This window comes from Seriola lalandi, unplaced genomic scaffold, assembly GCF_002814215.2.
Source record: "Seriola lalandi dorsalis isolate HSWRI2012SDOR001 ecotype SW California unplaced genomic scaffold, Sedor1 jcf7180002054672, whole genome shotgun sequence".
Classification (NCBI taxonomy): Eukaryota; Metazoa; Chordata; class Actinopteri; order Carangiformes; family Carangidae; genus Seriola; species Seriola lalandi.
In genome coordinates, this window is record NW_019525225.1 from 809,538 (window position 1) to 829,103 (window position 19,566).

The following is a 19,566-nucleotide window of genomic DNA, read 5'->3' on the forward strand; positions in this document are numbered from 1 at the left end:
ATAGGTCTCAGTATAATTTCAGAAAAGGTGTTAAGAAAAATGCAGTTGATAAGAGTTTTAGGTTGTTCTGCAACCAACCAGCAGAGGTCAGTATTAGAAGCATGTGATTCAGAGGCCCAGCCACCACACATGATGAAGAAGCCAGGGTACATTTTGACCCTTTAGGCCTAATTGCAACTGAATTACAGTTATGTCCTGCTGAACTTTTGATGAACAAACATCAGGATTTCGAAATACACTGACAAATAACAGACACACATGTAGACGTGCTTTTCGATCTTATTGGAATCGAGACAGGTTTTTGTTTCCACACAGTTCCGTATGAATGGTTCGTATGTAAAGTGTGTTACATTATCCAGGACGCACTCACATTCAAAAGTGCTAATCTGCTTTAACAACAGTGTTTGAGAACTGACTGTCTCCTCACTCCGCGTCCCCTCAGGAAGCTTGTTCGGAGGTGAGATTAAGACTAATTCTGAACAGTGTTTTAACACCAGATGTTCCCGCCGCACATTCTCACTACACGTTTGGTTTGAGCAGGCCTGTCAGCGCACTGCTCTGTCATCTGATACCACACTCCGGCAGATGGTTATCAATTGACACCTCAGCCTCTCTCTTCACCTGAGAAGAGATCTGACTGAGGGAACGTCACTCACATCAGGGACAGCGGCTTCCCGGGAGATCTCTGCTGGCCCCGGTGCTGCCGTTGCTGGAGGAGCAAATTGTTGGTCGGCTGGCTGAGACCCTGCTGGTTTTGTCCAGGGACACAGTTCAAAGACGCAACGTGAGACCACTGCGTCTCTGTGTTGACTCTAAACTCACTGTAAAGCAAGTAGTGGGTCAGTCACATCCGGTTCTCTTGAACAATTTGACCATACACCTCTAAATAATGAGCCACAGTGGTTTTCTCTGTTGTTGCTTCATCAGATCATACAAAGCAATGAGACAAACATGGGGGAGAGATAAAAGGCACAGTAATAGAACACATTCTATCAAAAGATGCAAATCATAATCATGCATATTAAACTTATTATAACGCAATGTTTTTTGTTTTTTGTAATTATTCCCATTGACATAAAGGCTACAAGTCAAGTTATCTTTAGTAGGAATTATAATGAAAAACTGATGATGTTAGATGACATCAATAGATAGATAGATAGATAGATAGATAGATAGATAGATAGATAGATAGATAGATAGATAGATAGATAGATAGATAGATAGATAGATACTACATTTATTAGACGCACTAAGCGGCCCTTCCTATGAGAAGACAGAGGGATGATAAGCGGATGTTGGCAGACGGATACAGATGCGCTATAAATACAGCAGCAGTGCGCTGTTACATAATTTTAGACTCACACACACGCAATCACATCCCGCGATCCTCGGGACGTGGGACTGGATTAGGGACCTGTGACGCCTTGTCATCGCATCACGCGCCAGCACCATCCTATAGACCCCGTGCATGGTGGAGCAAAGTGTTGGCCAGGGTGCCTCCAGGGGTCCTTGAGAGAATGACACATCTGCCTAAGAGGATGACTGTACACGCGTAATTTCCTCCACGATTTCATCTTACACTTCACATGTGATCGCTGTAGGAAGCGTATTTGAGAGTCGTTGTCATGTAAAACAAACGATGACATGTCAGTCAGCAGTGGCAGGTGTCTGGAGTGGGTCTGGCGTTTCTGTATGCAAATAATCACTTTAGATGCGGGGACTTTGTTTAAGGGGCTTAGAGAGCTGACGCACCGTGCGTCTGTGCCATCACCGGTGGTCCCCGTGCCATGCCCATATATACTCTGATGGTGAATAGCCACGTTTCTACGTCACCGTGACTGCGATGACGCAGAGGATGTAGCACACTCATAAGAAAAACGGTTCAGGGGGACTCATTTCGCCTGGATCACGACAGAAGCCTTACTATTTCCTGTTATTTATTATTTATCATTATGTATTTATTAATATGTCTTTATTTCGTGCGGTTTGTCTGATGCTTGGTTGTTTTTCAATATTTTTAATTACTGTTGTTATAGAGTATCCCATCTCTTATTATGGTAGTCTATATAATGTTGATGGGGGTTTATATCAATCTTAAATTATGTGTGATTCTCCAAGCTTTTGTTCGTCCAATTCATCATTTCTGTTTGAATAAAGTTAGGATATATGATATAGGACCCCATTCCTTTAGAAACGAAATTTCATTTCAGCTTTAGAAAGCTATTTGTAGCCTATTAGCTGTACAAATCTACAACTTAAAAACACTTGAATGTGAACTTTATTCTTTATTCTAACTTATCTATTAGGCTATTTTATCATCTATTTTTATCTATTTTAAAACTATTTGGTTTTTCTGTTTATTCTGTTATTCTTATTTTTTAATTTGCTGCTAAAAGGCTGTTTTAGTCACATGGGGTGAAAAAGTGTCAGTATGAGCTGCTCCAAACAGCAGACTTAAACAGTTTTCTATGCGTTATAAATTCTTAGATCTATTAATTAGGCTCAGTTTGGTCCTTTCAGTTGTTATGGCTCAGCTCTATTAACCAATCACAAACAACAACCACAAACAGCTCCCTGTGAACCATCCTTTTCTGTGTGTAGTCTGCTCTGCACAGGCCTCGGTGCTCTGCGCGCAACAGCAACGCCGCGCCGCGGCCCCGATCAGGAAGTGAATTTGAAGAAAATAAGCGACTGTGGAGGTAGAATGACATAGAGGGGGAGAGGTGGGAGAGAAGCGAGCGGAGAAAGAAGAGACTAACGGAGGGAGGGATCGACCCTGTTTCTGGACCTGTATTGAGCTGCTCCCCTCTGAGATATAGGCTACTGCACCGCCAAAAAAATGCTCATAAAGGAATTGTAAGTAGCTGTGTGTGCATGTGTGAGCGAGAGAGGGAGTGTGTGTGCGCGCGTGTGTGTGTGTGAGGGAGAGAGAGGGGAGAATGTGTGCGCGTTTATCCGTCTGATTTCGCAGCGCTGACATTGTGGCCAGTCGCCCGAGAGGGGAATTGCAACAGTGCGGCCGGGGTGATGTCGACATCCCGTATCTGCTCGACTCCGTGTCCGTCATCATTTCTCATGCTCACGACTCTCCATCACCCTAAAGCATTGGCTGAATTGACCGAGAGATAATAAAGCGGCTGTGGCTGTAGTTGCATCAGCAGCCGGCGCAGGCATGGCTGTGCCCTTCACATTTTTTGCATCACAAGCCTTCAAGTGAGATCGGGAGGCTTTCACTGTGGCGAATCCCATAATTCCCCTTTGCTCTGGTGCTAAAATGACGGATGCTCGGTAGGAGTAGATGGTGCTGAGGGAGAAAAGGCGGGTGTAAGCCGCGCCGTGCCAGCATCCATCCCTGTAAGCCGCTGTGTGGCCATGTTATTGATTCGCTGTGAAGGTGAAACGACTGATGGAGCATTCCGGCATTTGCCTCCGGAGGAATGGGGATATAGCGAGGTGTGTAGCGACCAAGGGTGGAGGGATGCTCAAGGGGAGAAGGGGTGGGAGCGGGCAGGTAAGGGAGGTGGGCGCAAAGCTTTTGGCAATAAAAAATAAAGGCAAATGGCGAGGTTTTGAGGCACCAGTCAGGCGTTTCTGAGAATTTGACAGCTGGACTGAAGGGACGGAATGGCAGATAAATTGGGATCTCGCGTGTAAAGGGAGATCTTTTTTAACACACTGCTTTTGCAGGCCTCTGTAAGGATACCTGACTGAGGCCTACACACACAATCAGCTGCTGGTTAGAATAATGGTAAGGCCGATGAATTGCAGATGACTTGGGAAGATATTGGCCTTCAAATTAGTCATGGTAGTCGACTTCAGGCAGGATGGTGGCTCCTTCATTTTCATGCTCTTAACTGGTGTCAGTGTGTGGACCAGACTCATTTTGCCTCAAGGAGCTAGTGACCCACCTGTAGAAATATTCATCTGTCTGTAGTGTTGCAGAATAATTTCAGATGATTTCCACCCCCTTTTTTATATCTTAAATATATCTTGTTTTTTTTTTTTCCTTCATTTTTTTCTATTATAAATGCATTTTCATCTGTTATATTGTAGTGTCAGGTCAGAGCTTAGCTACTGTAAATTAGCATGAATTTCATCTGTAAGCAGCTTCCAGCTAAAAATAACACCGATCTGATCTTAGAGTCTGGCTTAAATGGGCATACATTTATCAACATTGATTATTGTCTTGGTTTCTCACCACATGTATTTAATCAATAAATGGCCCAGCACAAAAAAAAAAAGAAGAAAAAAAAGCCCAGGATCAGAGTGATGGCATTGGCTAAAGATCTGAAGTGATTAGGGAGAGTCTGGGCCTCAGCAGTCTGCCTGGAAATTAATTAAATCGGTCACGATTAAATGCTGAATGCACTTACACACTGTCAACACATGGCCACACGAAGAGGCTTGTACATGCGCACAAACACACACAAACACACACACACACACACCAAGATACCATCGTGGGGGTCAAGTGACAGTGAATTGATCCATGTCCTACTGTAGTGCAGACGGACTTTTTTTTTTGGTTTTTTTTTTTTTTGACTCAGTGGTGTTCACCTGAACCACTGACCTAAATAACTTCTGATCCACTTTGTTTCATGCGCTCTCATGAGCTTTGGCAGGTGTGCAGCAATACACTGTGCAATATATGACACTGTGAAGAGACTGAATAGCTGTGAAAGAGGAAGACAGAGTGAACAAAAAAAAATGGAGAAGAGGAGAAGACAGAAAAGATGAGCGAGGCAGGAGAAGGAGAGGGGTGTTTGTTTTCTGAAGCAACAGAACGACACCTGATATTCCCGTCAAGACTTTTAGACCAAGGAGATTTACAGAGCGAGAGCATTAAGGTGACTTTACTTACCTAAATTCAAATTACATAGTTTACTCGGTTTACCTCATGCTAAGCTACACAAAAGACTCACTTTGAGAGATATGTGCATTGTAAAGAGGTGTTCAATAATATAACAGGCCTAGATAATATTTTATCTACAGAGTGATTCTCACTTCCTTCCTGCCTTTTCCTTGCAGCATCTGGTCTCCCATCGAATGTCTGGCTGGTAATCTGTGCCAGATTACATTCAGTGGCGAGTGGGACGCAGGGTGATGTGAATTCGTGCACACATCACACAATTACGAAACAATCAACACAGCTTCATACTGTACATGTGCATTATGTGGCACGAAAAGAGCAAAGAGTCCGACATCTGTGAAGAGCTCAGAAACCTTTCTGGCTTTTTAATCCTGAGCTCTCAGTCACCATTAATATTTCCTAAATATAAAGTTGTCAACAAATTTTTTTAACATAATTCTACCTTGAAGCAAGTTGGTTTCTCTTGCTATTTTGTCATATTTAATTTATTTCTCACCGTTTTTAATTCACATCAACCGGGAACCATTAGATGAAATGTTACATATTAGATCGCACAGGAATGTTAATGTGTTTTTCTACATTTGTGACATTATGCCAAAGCAAAAATGACTTAAAGGGTCAATCAACACATTGTTTTCCATTAATAGATTTTGTTACCTAAAAAGCGAAAGAGTGATGATCAGATCACAGTGAATCTGATTTCACAGTGACATGCTGTGGGTATGAGTGGGTGTACAACAAAAACTCTTCATTCCTGTGAGTAAAAGAGAATTAAACAACACAAGGGGTTTGTTTTATGCATCTTGATGTTCACAGCAACTGATCACTGACTCAGTAAGTGCAACATTAGGTGGTTCTGTTTCACTGGGCCTGTCCCCACCCAGTCAAAAATGTGAACAAAAACAAATTTGTCCCTTGGGCTTATTCAGAAAGACCTGCTGGCACAGAGGTCATCATGTTGTTGTGCGACTGATGTGTCGTTGCCAGTTTGTTAGCCAGCTCCATTTCCCAACACTCTATTGTAAACACAGCGATACAATGGAAAAATGGTTGAGACAAACAAAACATCAGGAACACATGAACCACCAAATGCTGTTTGTACATGAATAATCTTATCAGTGGTAAGCTTTATCTATCCAAGAGAAACAGGTGGCCACATGTGTAGTTGGTTTCTTCCCATTAGCAGGTACCGGTGGTCACCTGACTTGCACAAACATTCAAGCACTATTTTGTTACAATATGAACTTATAAAAAGTAACTTAAGAAAATAAAACAATAAAATAACAAATGTGAATGATCACAGGGCTCGGTCTAAAAACCACAGCATAAATACACATGATCATGAGGTAAGTGCAGTCATGGAGCAAGCAGACGGTTGGTTAGCACAGGGCAAAGCAGCATTCGTTGTATCTCTAATTAGGTTGTGAAATGAATAGTTTGTATTGGTCCCATACGAGATGTAGTTCAAAGTGCTACATTTTACACAGTGTAACAAATAACCAAAAGTTGCTTTGAACTCTAATAAATAACAGAAAAAGTGATAATCCCGCAATTTATCCAGGCCTGGCCTTGATTATGTAAAAACATTTTAATAACCAGTTAAAAATCAATCAAATAATTGCTCAGACAAATGATCTAAAAACCAAGCTCAGTTTTCTTTTTTCGTACATTTGATCTTGACCATTTCCTTCTTCAGTAAAGCATATTCTCATCTTATCCTCATAGCAAAGAATAGTCTGTTCTCTCCTGATGACTCAGTGTCACAGTGCCAAAGTGAATTTCATACTTAATGGGCTGATTTTTTTTGTTCACTTTGGAATCGGCGTTAGATTTTATTATTATAATTATTGTTCATAAAAAGGATAAAGTGTCATGCCAAAGAATACAAAAGTAGCCTTGTCATTTACTTAGCAAAGATACTGAAGACTACTCTTTGTAGCCTCTAAAAACATGTAACCTGTGAAGTGTTCATCTGAAGAGTCCCCTCAAACAGCTTCATGGAAAAGACGCATGTTTGATAATTAGCGTCCACATCTGTATATGGAGCTGAACGATTAGAGATGTCGCTTCATGTTGTCACTGTGTCACTCACGCGATTTCTCCAGGCTAATCCAGTTCACAGAGAAAATTCATTATTACCAAACTGAAGCATGATGAGTGTCATATTTGATGCTAATAATGAATTCAGTTATTTGGTTTGTAGGGGTTTTTAGGTTAATCACTGTGCTGTACATGGACCGTCAAAACCAAACAAAGTAACTGAAGTCGTCAGGTTAAAAATAATAATGTATTACAGAATTAAACAACAATCACGTCACAGGATCGTCCACGAGGAGAACAGACGAAACTAGTAAAAGCTGTATCCAGCTTAAGGTGAAGAAACTACATCTGGATCTGGATGTCCTGTTTTGCTCACTGTATTTGCTTTGAGTTTACTGCAAGTCTGCAAGCCCACCAACATCAGAAAAATGCCCTGCTGAGCTTTCAAGCGCAAACTGATAGAACAAGTAGAGATCAGGAGGATCAAAGTTTAAGTTTGATTGTTCCTTTATGATTTTTTGTTGAGTAACTTGCTTTTTTCCTTCTCTTCCAGTCGAGTGATTCTTCCTATCTCTGTGGAAGAGGTACGTTTCATTTCAGTATACTTCAGTGTATATGTGCGTGTTTGTGTGTGTGTGTGCGTGTGTGTGTGTGTATATATGTGTGTGTGTTAGCTAAGATGGCTCCAGGCTCAACTTTTTTTATCTGATTCCTTGGGTCACTTTATTTCGGAGAAGTGAAAGCACAAGTGCCTGCCATCGCTGAAGCTGTTCTTTTTTTTTTTTTTTGGGATCATGTTTGATTGATATATCACATAAACATTGCATAGAAAAAAATGCAGCGGTGATCACTCTGGGAAACAACTGGTGAGCATCAATCATGTTGAAGAAGGTTACAATCAGACTGTTGAATCAACACCGTCAGCACAGTCTTTCACCATCCTCGTCCTCTCTCTCTCTCCCTCTGCCCGCTGTTATCCTCATTTCCATTGCAGTTTGCTGTTCTATTTAGGCTTGCATTGCAAATGAGTCACCTGAAACTATTCCATGACATCGTGTGTGTACCCCCCCCTCCCCCCATGCTTTATGTTTATGGATTATTTGCACTTAAATGAGAGTAATCTACTTTCAGTGGAGACATTCTACTCATGCTGTTTACTAATGACAAGATAAATATTTGAAGCACTTAATCTGCTCTTACACTCACTAAACAGTCTCAAGCATGAGTGTAAAACACCAGTGAGTGCTCAAAGTTTGCAGCTTAGATTAGGATGACACATCGTCTATATCTTGCCGTATATTATTTACACACACACATGTATATAAATACACAGAATTTCAGAGGAATTATTTGGAACATCTTCCGAATACTGCAGCAAAATTTGCAAATCTGAGCTGAAAACATCTTCTGGTGTCGTATATTTCATTTTCATTCTACCTGAAAACCACAAGGCCGGCGGCAGAGCAATATATATCTCAGTGACTTCTTCCGCTGGCATTGCCTCTGGCATATAGAGGCTTTAGATCTGCTCACATTGCTTCTCAATATCTGCAGTTATCTTAGTCATATCTTTACATAATGAGGCAGGTTTGCTCTCAAGCAGGAGGCCTGAAAACGGTGCCCCATGCGGTCGGCATGCTATGTCACCATTAGATGCAAAAATACTAAAAATACTAAAAGAGAGTTATTTGACTAAAACGTGATCTACAAAGCCTGAGGACGTCTGAGTAACATCCCCTGTCTCTCCCCCTCTGCCATTCACATCACATTCCTCCGGAGCCTCTCTGATGTCTGAAGCGGCAGTCCTCATCTATTTGCCACCAAATACCAGATTTGGAGGTTTGCTATATCTGCCCAAACACTTTAAGGTTGTAATGATTCAATCCATCCCTCGATTTGACTCTCTCGCTTTCTGCCCACAATTCAAGATTCTTCCAAAAAGCTCAACAGTTGTATTTTCACAAAGGATGACAATAGATTAATTTATTCAAACAATGGTTTTGTTTGGGGGAGTAATTGTTGAATGCGATTTTTCCAGTTGTTGAAACCCCTAGACAATTTACTAAATTGATTTTCCACTCTATTACCTGGACATGGAGTCACCCCATAAGGCTGGGCTGACTTGTATTTGTCCACCACTGTTACCTGGAGGCTTTGCTATTCCACTATCCCATTTATTTAGGCAGCAGTGCAGGTACGTGCAGCCGAATTCAGGGAATCAGTCTCCAGTTTAAATCTGACTCTCTCTCTCTGTTGTTTACCAGGTGTCCAGTAATTGAAACCACCCCAGAGACCATCATGGCCAAACTTACTCCTCCTTTCCAAAACATCAGTGTCCACATTATATGAAGGTCATTTAAACCAGTTTGGCACAGTTCGTCTGGGTCTTTGTCCTTTTTGTCTTTTATTGATGTTGCTGCAGAGAAGTAACCTTTTAAATACACACAAAAGGTCAAAGGGTCATGGTTAAAAAGGAGCAGTCTCTTCTGTTCAGTTTTTTTCTTGGTCACATTCCTGACATCTAGCTAAAGGATAAATCCATTGTAGGAGATGAAGATGTACCAATTTCACCACAGACTTTTAGTTCAGTCGACATTCATCCACAAAATCCACAAGAGTTATTTCCATTTCTGTTTATTGCTACTTTCTGCAACATTCGCACATTTATTGTGCTTCTTAGAAAATGCTGGATTAAAGGATCTATTTGTAAATTTTGCTACTGCTACATAGCCACGGTCATAGCATTAACAGCTGTTTACTTAGCAGTCTAGAAGAAACAATACAAGTTCAGTATCAAACTTCATCCCTCTTCAACAAGAGCTGTGTCCAGTCGTGGAAAGCAATACCAATGTTAATGCTTTGTCTCTATCACGTCTTGTCTTCTACTGAAGTTAGCACGCTAACCAGCTAGCCCTGGCCCGTCTCATCACTTTCCAAAAGCGACTAACTGTAACCTCCAATCTGCCCTGTTGACGCTGCACTGCTTAAAGGGCATATTATAATCTCTTGTCTTTTAAATGCAACAATGGCCAAAGCCTTTTTCAAGTGACAGTCAACACCACCTGCCACCGGCAAGAAACCAGGTTCGGCAGTACGTACAAATAGCCCCTTTAAATTTTTTTTTTTTTTTTCAAATACTTATCTAACTCTTTATGATCTTTTTTTATTCATTGGCTATATACTATCTTCCTGTGCTACAGGTGCTATTTTTTTATCCGTATTTCGGTTCCCTTATTTTGTCCGTTTAAAACACTCCTTAAAAGTGACTATTGGTTAAATGTTCAGGGCTCACTTGAGGTTCATGAGGTGGCAGGGGGGCATTCAATACACATTCTGTGAAACTCCCCATAAAGGAAAAATACAAAAATCAATGCCTGTATTTCTTCAACATGACTGATGAGTTTTAAACTAATTCAAACATTTCAGTGTCAAATCCTCTCTACTTCCTATTGGTTTTGTGTACAAGTAGACAACTTGGGATACTGTTGTTTAACGTACATTATTCTTGTGGTTTGATTTTATAGAATGATGTTTTACATTAACAGACAATGGAAAAGAAGGAATAACTCATCTCAGATCTGTGAAAATAATTGAGTGATTGTTACTACATCAACTCGCTCCATGTTTGTGATGTTGTAAGTGTGTCTGCGCTCCGGTCCAGCTTTGTGCAGAGGTTATATGGTGGATTAGAGGTGATTAAGAAATGAAAGGAGCCATTGTCCTATGTTTGAACACTCACATGTACACTCAGGATCAGGAAGATGGGGGATGAAGGGAAGAGAGGGATGAGAGGGGGAGAAAGTGTACAGGATGTGAAAGAGTAAACAAATTGGGCGCAACATAAAAGTAGAGAAGGGACAAGAAGAAAAGGAGGACAAACAAGAGTGTATGGAAGAGATTATCAGGATATAGGGACTAGGGAAGGAGAACGTAGCGATCAGGGATCAGAAGACAAAGTAATCCATCACTTAAGATTGAAATAGTTGAGCTGATAACGCACATGAGAAAAAGAAGACTGAGACTGTGAAAGCTCACTCATCATAAGGATAACACATGGCGAGTCCAACATGTATCAATTAAGGCAGGCTTGAGGGAAGCACCTCCTTATATCTCTCTTTAAACACAAGTTCTACCTCAGTCCAACCTGTCCAACCTCTCTCTCTCTCTCTTTTCCAGTACCAGGTTGGCCAGCTGTACTCTGTGGCTGAGGCCAGTAAGAATGAGACAGGTGGAGGAGAAGGAGTTGAGGTGCTAAAAAATGAGCCCTACGAGAAAGACGGCGAGAAGGGACAGTACACACACAAAATCTACCATTTGCAGAGGTAAGCAGTTTTCAGACGAGCAAGAGCCTCGCAGAGAGTTCACTCAGGATGGCAACTTCATTCAATTCTCCATTAACAGCACATCTCTCTATCCATTCATACACTCTTCTGCTTCACAATCTGTTAGTCCGTTACTTTAAAGTCTTCTTCCTGGTCCACTCAATGCAGCCTAGCGAGCTGAGAATGACAACTACTTTTTAAGGAATAGTTCAACATTTTGGAGAAATACGCTTGTTTGCATACCTAAATAAAGTTAGACGAAAAGATTGATAGCACACTCATGTTTGCATGGGATAATAAAGCCATCATCAGTGGCCAGGTTAGCTTAGCACAAAGAAGCAACGTCAAACTTTGCTCTGTCAAAAGTTTAAGTAGCACTAAGCCATGCTAGCTGCTATGTCAGGCTGTACTTAGTGTTGCTTTGAGCTAAATGCTAATGTTAGCATGCAAACATAATCACTATGATGATGTTAAGAGGCTAATGCTAAGCAGCTGCTGCATCTAAATGGTTATGTTTAGGTATAAAAACACCAAGATGGTTAATTAGTTACTATTAAATAGGTATATAGTTAGGATTAGTTTACGATTACAGTTTACTGGGTCAGATAAAGGTTTGGTGTGGCTAAGGTTATGGCAAGAATGTGGGCGGGACTTGTGTCTGAGCCCATTCTTGCGATGTGATCCAGAAAAACATCAGCATCAATAACCCGTCTAGAATTAACAGTGGTCTGTGGTGTTGTTTTACTGACGACACATGCAGACTTTATCCCAAAATCACACCTTAATGCACTAAAATCTTAATTTTGTTAACTATGCATCGAACCCATGTACCTAATATCGCCTGTTGAAAATGTAGTTAAAGAAGAGCAAATTTAGTCATTTAAGTGCAGCTAAACTTACAATGGTGTGTTCTTTTTTCACTTCCCTTTTCTGCAGTAAAGTGCCATCATTCGTCAGAATGTTGGCTCCAGCTTCAGCTCTCAACATCCACGAGAAAGCCTGGAACGCATACCCATACTGTCGCACAGGTAGCTCACACACACTCTCTCAGACACACACACACACACACACACACACACACACACACACACACACACACACACACACACACATACACACACACAAACCTTCTACTGACATAAAAATGACCACAGTGTCATCTGTCTAAGCTCTGTGGAAAAGCAGTTATTGTGGTGGTGGTGTTGTATGACATATATCTGAAGTTTGTGTTATATATCTAATTTTTTCTCATTATTTTCAGACTATGGCGCCTGTTAAAATTAAAACCCTAGCCATGACTTGTTTTTTTTTGCTTTTTTTTTGCCATAGGCCTATGTGAATCACAGAGCACAACAAAACAGTCGTTGACATTGTTGGCATTTAAGTATTTTAAGATGAGTGAAATAAATAAAATTATTTCTTAGAAGTAAGAGAAAATATGTCAGACTCAAAGGAACTCCTTAGCTATGCTTGAAATCTAAACTCCATCAATCTATATAAAATATTTGGTATTTGAGAACTCTCCTGTAATAAACATCAAACAGGAGTTAAGCAGTTGCTGAATCAAACCAACAGCCCAGGACTTCCATAACTGTTGTCAAGATTGTTGATTCAGTATAAAAGGAAGTAATGATGCTAAACATAATCATGTGCACTTTAATCCTCCTGCAATAGTGTGAATGCAATTGACTCAAATTACTTAGAGGTCACATAGATGCGGATCTGTCCAAGCAGTTGTCATTCTCTGGGTACCTCCCTCTCCCTCTCCCTCTCTCTCTCTCACCTTGAAGGAAGAGTAGTTGAATAATTTACTGTATGTCCAGGGAGAAGAGCCATGCAATCACTTGAGCCTTTCAGGCTGTGATCACACACACACACACACACACACACACACACACACACACACACACACACACACACACACACACACACTACCAGCTGCCTGACAGCCATCTGTCATACAAACACATGGGATAGTCAAAGGCACAATCTGAACCCACACACACACAATACGCACTGACAAATACTGTTCCCAACAGTTCCCCTTGGCCTCTGAACGTTGTCCAACACTGTACAAGTTATTACATTACTCATATGTTCCTTAACTGCATTATTTTTTTTTTCCCTCTACTTGCTCCTCCACATTCTTTCATCTGGCTCCGCAGTTATCACTGTAAGTATTTTTTTTCTTTGGTGCTTATACATTTCATGTATGTCGACACCAAGGACACAGCAGACTTTGTTGGCCATAGAGGCAACAAATTAACCTGAAAGTTGAGAAAGAAATTTGATCTCTTTCAGTGACACAGCACCAGCAGGGACAGTCAGACACCATTACTTTGTGTGTGTGTGTGTCCGTGTGCATGTGTGTGTGTGTGTGTGTGTGTTGTGTGGTGGTATGTGTGTATGTAGCAGGAGGCTGACCCATGTCAAATGTATTTTCTCTCGTCTCTCCTTCCCTTTTCTCTGCAGAACGAGTATATGAAAGATAACTTCCTGATCAAGATTGAGACATGGCACAAACCCGACATGGGACACCTTGAAAATGTAATTACTAAAGACACTAATTAACAGAGGGCGTGTACGTATGCGTGTATGTGAGCATCATCAGGAATTTTGATATGAGCATTTTTGTTGTATTTGGGATGACTTTAAATAATGCACATGGCAGAGAAATGTTAATTTTGCACCACTAATGTTTCATTTTGAAATCATACTGAATCTCCCACTTGATTTGGGTGCTTTTTGTTCATTGCCCATTTCCTTACTGCAGGCTGTGTAGTTAACTCTGTTTACTTGAAATGTATCGGCCAAGTATAATTTTCCATGTTTCCACTTGCATCATATGGGCTTTCAAAAACTTTTTTTATTCTGAGCCTTGTGGTCTCGTCTCTGTCGTATGGGTGCTGCCTGCAGAGACTTGTGTCTGTATCTAAGCTGTGCTCTGTGGTTCTGCTTCAGGTACATGGTTTGGATGCAGAAACCTGGAAAAAGGTGGATGTAGTCTATATTGATATTGCGGACAGAAGCCAAGTGGACTCCAAGGTGAATATTTTAAATTTAAGATCCATATTGTGATGACTACAGAAACTAGATGTGTTACTTTCTGTGTCATCTTATCCATGTTGTTCATTCTGGTTTTTCTTGTGTCCCTACAGGACTATAAGCACGAGGAGGACCCATGCAGGTTCAAGTCGATGAAGACAGGACGAGGCCCTCTAGGACCAGACTGGAAGGTACAGCGAGACGTGTCTGAAGCCACATTATAAACAAAGACCTCCAACTACATAGCTGTTACATAATTATTGTTACATACATAATTATTGCTTTGCAAAATAAAATAAAAAACTTCACTTGCATCAATACATGTTGGTGCAAGTCAAGTAGATAGATAGATGGATCGATAGATAGATAGATAGATAGATAGATAGATAGATAGATAGATAGATAGATAGAAGCTTTACAGTAAAAGTGCATTGAAGACGTAGTGTAGAGAAATAAAATTTGCAGACAATTAACACTTATCTGAATCTATATATGAAAAAGTCAGATGTTTTACAAACTTGTTGTCTAGCCAAACCTGATTGGGGGATAGGGGAGGACTCAAGACCTCAGTATTTCCTGAAGACATTAATGACTATTGCAATGAATGTAACTGATACATATGAATGGAACATTTTTGAGCCTATTTTTTAACCCCCATATTATAGCCCATTAACCTTTGTTAACACTTCTAAACTTCCTGTATTTGTGCAATTGCAGAAGGAACTTCCTAACAAGACAGACTGCCCACACATGTGTGCCTACAAACTGGTCACTGTCAAATTCAAGTGGTGGGGGCTGCAAAATAAAGTGGAGAACTTCATTCAAAAGGTTTGTTTGTAGTTCGGACAGTGGTACGTACCAGTTTGTCACTTTATGATCATTACAGTGGAAAAGTACCACACACTATCATGGTGTACACATGTATGCGCTGTACCAGCCTCTAGTGCATAAACAGGGAAAAGCAGGATGAAATTAAACATCTCTGATGATCAAACTGCCTCAATTTCTTATTTGCACTTAAAAAATCCACTTTCTGTAAACCACAGTTTGACTTTATCTTCCTTCTGCTGTTGTCCCCAGCAAGAGAAGCGTTTGTTCACTAATTTCCATCGTCAGCTCTTCTGCTGGATCGACAAGTGGATTGAATTGAACATGGAAGACATTCGCCGCATGGAGGAGGAGACGCGCAAGGAGCTAGATGAGGTAAGCAAGAAAGCTGGGGACAGCGGACACACTTTTGAAGATCTGACTTCTTGTTATAAGTAAATATTAACACATTAGTAAAACTAAGCAATTCAATCCTAGTCTGAGAGTCCTGAAACAGGATGGGCTGTGAACATCATTTCTGTATACTGTCTTGTGTGTCAGATGAGGGTCAAGGACCCAGTGAAAGGGATGGTGGCTCTAGAGGACTGAGGTTGTGTCAGACCGTGAATGCTGCTGTTCATCAGGTGAGTGTTTTGTGCACCATAGCATTGTACCTTGGAATTCTTTTGTTTGTCTTTGTGTAGAGTCTTTTAAAACATTTATTGATTTTGTTTTTTGGCTAATAGATTATTCAGTCTACAAAGTTTGAACAAAAAAGAAAAATTGCTCATTGCAAGTTCCCACAGCCCAAGCTAATATCTTTAGATTAACAGTCCAAAAAAAGATGTTCAAATTACAATGAAATAAAACACAAAAAAGAAGAAAATTCTCACATTTGATAAACTTGAACTACATTTTTGGCATTTTTACTTGACATATCTTGATATCAGTATCACTGCATATACATTATGCCGGATGATAATCAATATGATATTGATGATTGCAAAGAAATGCGAAAGACATGATGGATGTTATTGTAGGTTATGGCCAAATCTAAAGCAGCAGAACAGACAGATGATATTCACATATCCAGTGTTGAGTCTCCTTTAAACTTTGTTTTGGTTTCCATCAACTCCTGAGAAAGATAAACGCCTCTTTAGCTGCTAAATGCCCCCACCAGATAGTCATTAACTGTATCTGCCTGCTGCTCGATGTTAGGCAGGAGGCTCACAGTCGGTCTTCAGAACTTTTTAGCCAATAACAGTCTGCTGCAGCTGGAAACAAGGTTGATTAGAGCCAGAGTGAATCGAAAGACAGCGGCGTTGCAACCAATGAGCTGAAAGATGTTAAAAAAAAAAAAAAAAGCTCTGTAGAGGTACGGGGAAATTATCTGTGGGTTTGTCACCAACCCCTTTCACATTATAAACAATCATTTGATCCATTGTTTATGTGACAATATTGATTACTGTAGCTTTAAGAGATGGCTTTTACGGTCTGGCTCTAAATCTGACTGCGTTTTAGAAAAGCAAGCCAATAAATAAGCTTATTGGTGCCTTATGCTCATGCTCTTACCGCTCTCTGTCTCTTTCAGACCAGAATACCCAGACACCAGCGGATTCACATCCTCCTTCTGTTCCAACTGATACAACACCTGACCGGCCGGTCCAAAGTCCTCCTCCCCCGGTACAATCTGAATCTGGTTTTCAGGGACCTGGACCCAGTGTACTCCCAGTTTTTCAGCTGATCTCCTCCACCCCATCCCACCTCCTTTGACTCCCACCCGTCACCTTTTGTTTTTCCATCCAGTGTCCCCTTCTTATTAACTGCTCTGAGGCCTCCAGTAGCAACACTATAGATCTTGTCAGTCAGTCCTCTCTTTCTCTCTCTCAGTCGTAAACCGTTCTAAACTACAGAGAATAGTGAAATTTATCTCTGCAATTTAGGATTTATTTCTATTTAAGATATCCCAATGTGTATATATACAGTATACAGTATATCGGGGAGCTGAATAATTGTACTGAAATATATATATATATAAATATATATAAACAGGGTTTTTAAAATGATTTTGTCCGTAAGTTTGTCTGTGGATGTTTATTTTTCCAGACCAAGCTGTATCTGCTCAGTGTTGCATTTTGATCCTTTTTTTTCGTTTCTTTTTTTTTTTTTTGGATTTATATCCCCCTCTCTCCACTTGTGTCATGCTTTATGCAGTGGTTCCTTTTGTTGTTCAAATCAATTTGCAAATCTACAAGACGCAGCTGCAAGGTCGGGATTGTGCTACGAGTGTTGCGTTGTCTCTGTTATTCTCCTGACCTATCAGATAGGATTCTTTTCCCAGTATCGCCGTTACCATGTCGAGGCATTCATTGGCTTTTTCTGCTGCTTTGTGAGATTGTGTGTGCACGTTTCTGTTTGTGCGTGTGCATGTGCGTGTGTGTGGGGGTATGTGGGTGTAGCGTCTGTAGCCATATTTTTCAGTTTTCTTTCACTAGATCATTTCTAGCTCTTCAGTTTCATCAGGCTGTTCAAACAGAATCCCTTCAAAGTGCAGTGATTGAAGATCACCTCTGTATATAAATATACAGTAAAGCACACACACATACAGAGAGAGATAGTCTACTAAGATAGAAGATAAAATGGAAAATAGTAAGACAGCTGGAACAGCCATATGTGAGTGTGGGATTGTTTCTTTTTTTCTCTTTGTCTGACAGTCTTTCTGTCTACAGGCAAAACTCTTCATCATGGCTATGATTTTAACATCAACCGCCATTAGAGGTATACAGCCCCGCCCACTCACTGTAGATAGATAACTTGTTCTTTGAAAGTTAAACTTTACGCGTTCTGTATCAATTTTTGCCCCGTCACCCATCCTGTCATTCCTCCAGTGGATAAATGGTATTATCCAGCGATAGCAATAACTACCATGACACGTTGGTCTCTCCTTTATCATCGCAAATCTATCTTACTCTACAGTTTGTTCCTATAGTGACAACAGTTTTATTGAAGCAGAGTCCAAGCTGAAAGTCAAGGATGGTTAGTTTATTATTTATTAAATGCTGGTTTTATTGTGTCTGTCTTTGGATGAGGTGGGTTTTCTCCTGCTGGAATCTGAAGGCTGTTCTTTGTAACAGTGTGGTTTTTCAGTATATGCATGAGTGTACATGAGTGATGTACAGTAGCGTGTCTTTAAAGAGATCTGATGCTGGCTTGGTAAAGAAGGGAGGACGAAATGGAGCTAGAGGAGTAATAACAACAGGCACTATCCTTCCTTCTCTTATTGATGTGTGTTTGGCCTCCTTCATTCTCAGTTAACTTTAATTTCCTCTCTTCCATCCTTTGTAATACTTTACATCCTCCACATGTTTTAACAGTGTGGAAACTTTAAAGAGCAAGCAACAGATAACATCAAAAGGCCAATATTATAATGCTGACACAGGTCAGTCACAGTTTATATATTTGGATTATGAAAAAACAGAACAAGTAAGTTTTATCAGTTTGAGGTCCATATTTAGATTTTTGCATTAGACATTTTGCATTAATGACTGAATATTAATTTATGTTAAATTTGATTATTTGTATTGGATTCATCAATAAATTAAATAAAATGTATTACTTTTAATTAAAAAAAATATAACAATTAATGTACACAATTTATATTAATGGAAAAGTATAATCATACACACTTGTGTGGAATCTGACTCAGTGTAAAACAGTATTAATATCAGTTCCACTGAAGGGCTTTCCATTGGCAAATATTTAACAAAACAGTTTTTAATAAAAAGTATATACTGGCCTAATATTTAAGTAGTTTTATTTTGTTACATAAATATATATATATATATAAAGCTCTACTTTTGAAAACTTAAGGTTAGGGGAAGAATTTAAAAGAAGAAAATAAATTATTCTATATATTTATTTATTCGTCGTAATGAACCACCTGAGTTGCTGACAGATTTGAATCTTTTTTTTAAGGAGCAGCAGTGACATTATCTCTTCCAGGGCCTCTTGAATTATGTTATCTTTAGCATAACAAGTCTAGTTAGATTCAGCCTTTTTTTCGTTTGTTTGTTTCACGTTGATACAATTAATAATTTAATTAACTACAAGATCATATTGGAGCAGTGGCCCTGTGCGAACATTATCCTCTACATGTGGTCTGTTTTTTAAAGCTGAATCACACAAAGCAAATAAATCCAAAATCAAATTTCTTTAGAAAAAAAAAAAAAAAAAAAGGCCTTTTAAAAACTGCTCTTGAAGTTACTGGCAAGTATTCAAGCATAACAGCTCTGCCTTGCCTTGGTGAAACTTACTTCATAACTTTTAAGTAGAGTAACTTAAATCTACTCTTTTTATCCATCTTTACACGTCTTTGCATATCTGTCAGATTAATGTTCCGAAACCCATCGTTTTTAAGCATTTTCCGTTGCCTCCTCTTTAGAGAAAACACACTGGCCCCGGATGCCCAACCCCCCGCCCCCC

At 40.0% G+C, this 19,566-nt stretch overlaps 1 protein-coding gene across 1 annotated transcript; it reads left to right on the top strand.

Moving 5' to 3' along the window:
• The first annotated feature begins 2,645 nt into the window (after window positions 1-2,645).
• On the top strand, window positions 2,646-19,566 carry pitpnab (phosphatidylinositol transfer protein, alpha b). Its single transcript, XM_023421576.1, has 12 exons — window positions 2,646-2,856; window positions 7,464-7,494; window positions 11,087-11,232; window positions 12,169-12,260; window positions 13,398-13,405; window positions 13,705-13,779; window positions 14,194-14,277; window positions 14,391-14,468; window positions 14,995-15,105; window positions 15,358-15,480; window positions 15,646-15,728; window positions 16,676-19,566. Exons 1-11 carry the CDS (start codon window positions 2,840-2,842, stop codon window positions 15,691-15,693), a joined length of 813 nt encoding a protein of 270 aa, XP_023277344.1. The 5' UTR covers window positions 2,646-2,839; the 3' UTR covers window positions 15,694-15,728; window positions 16,676-19,566.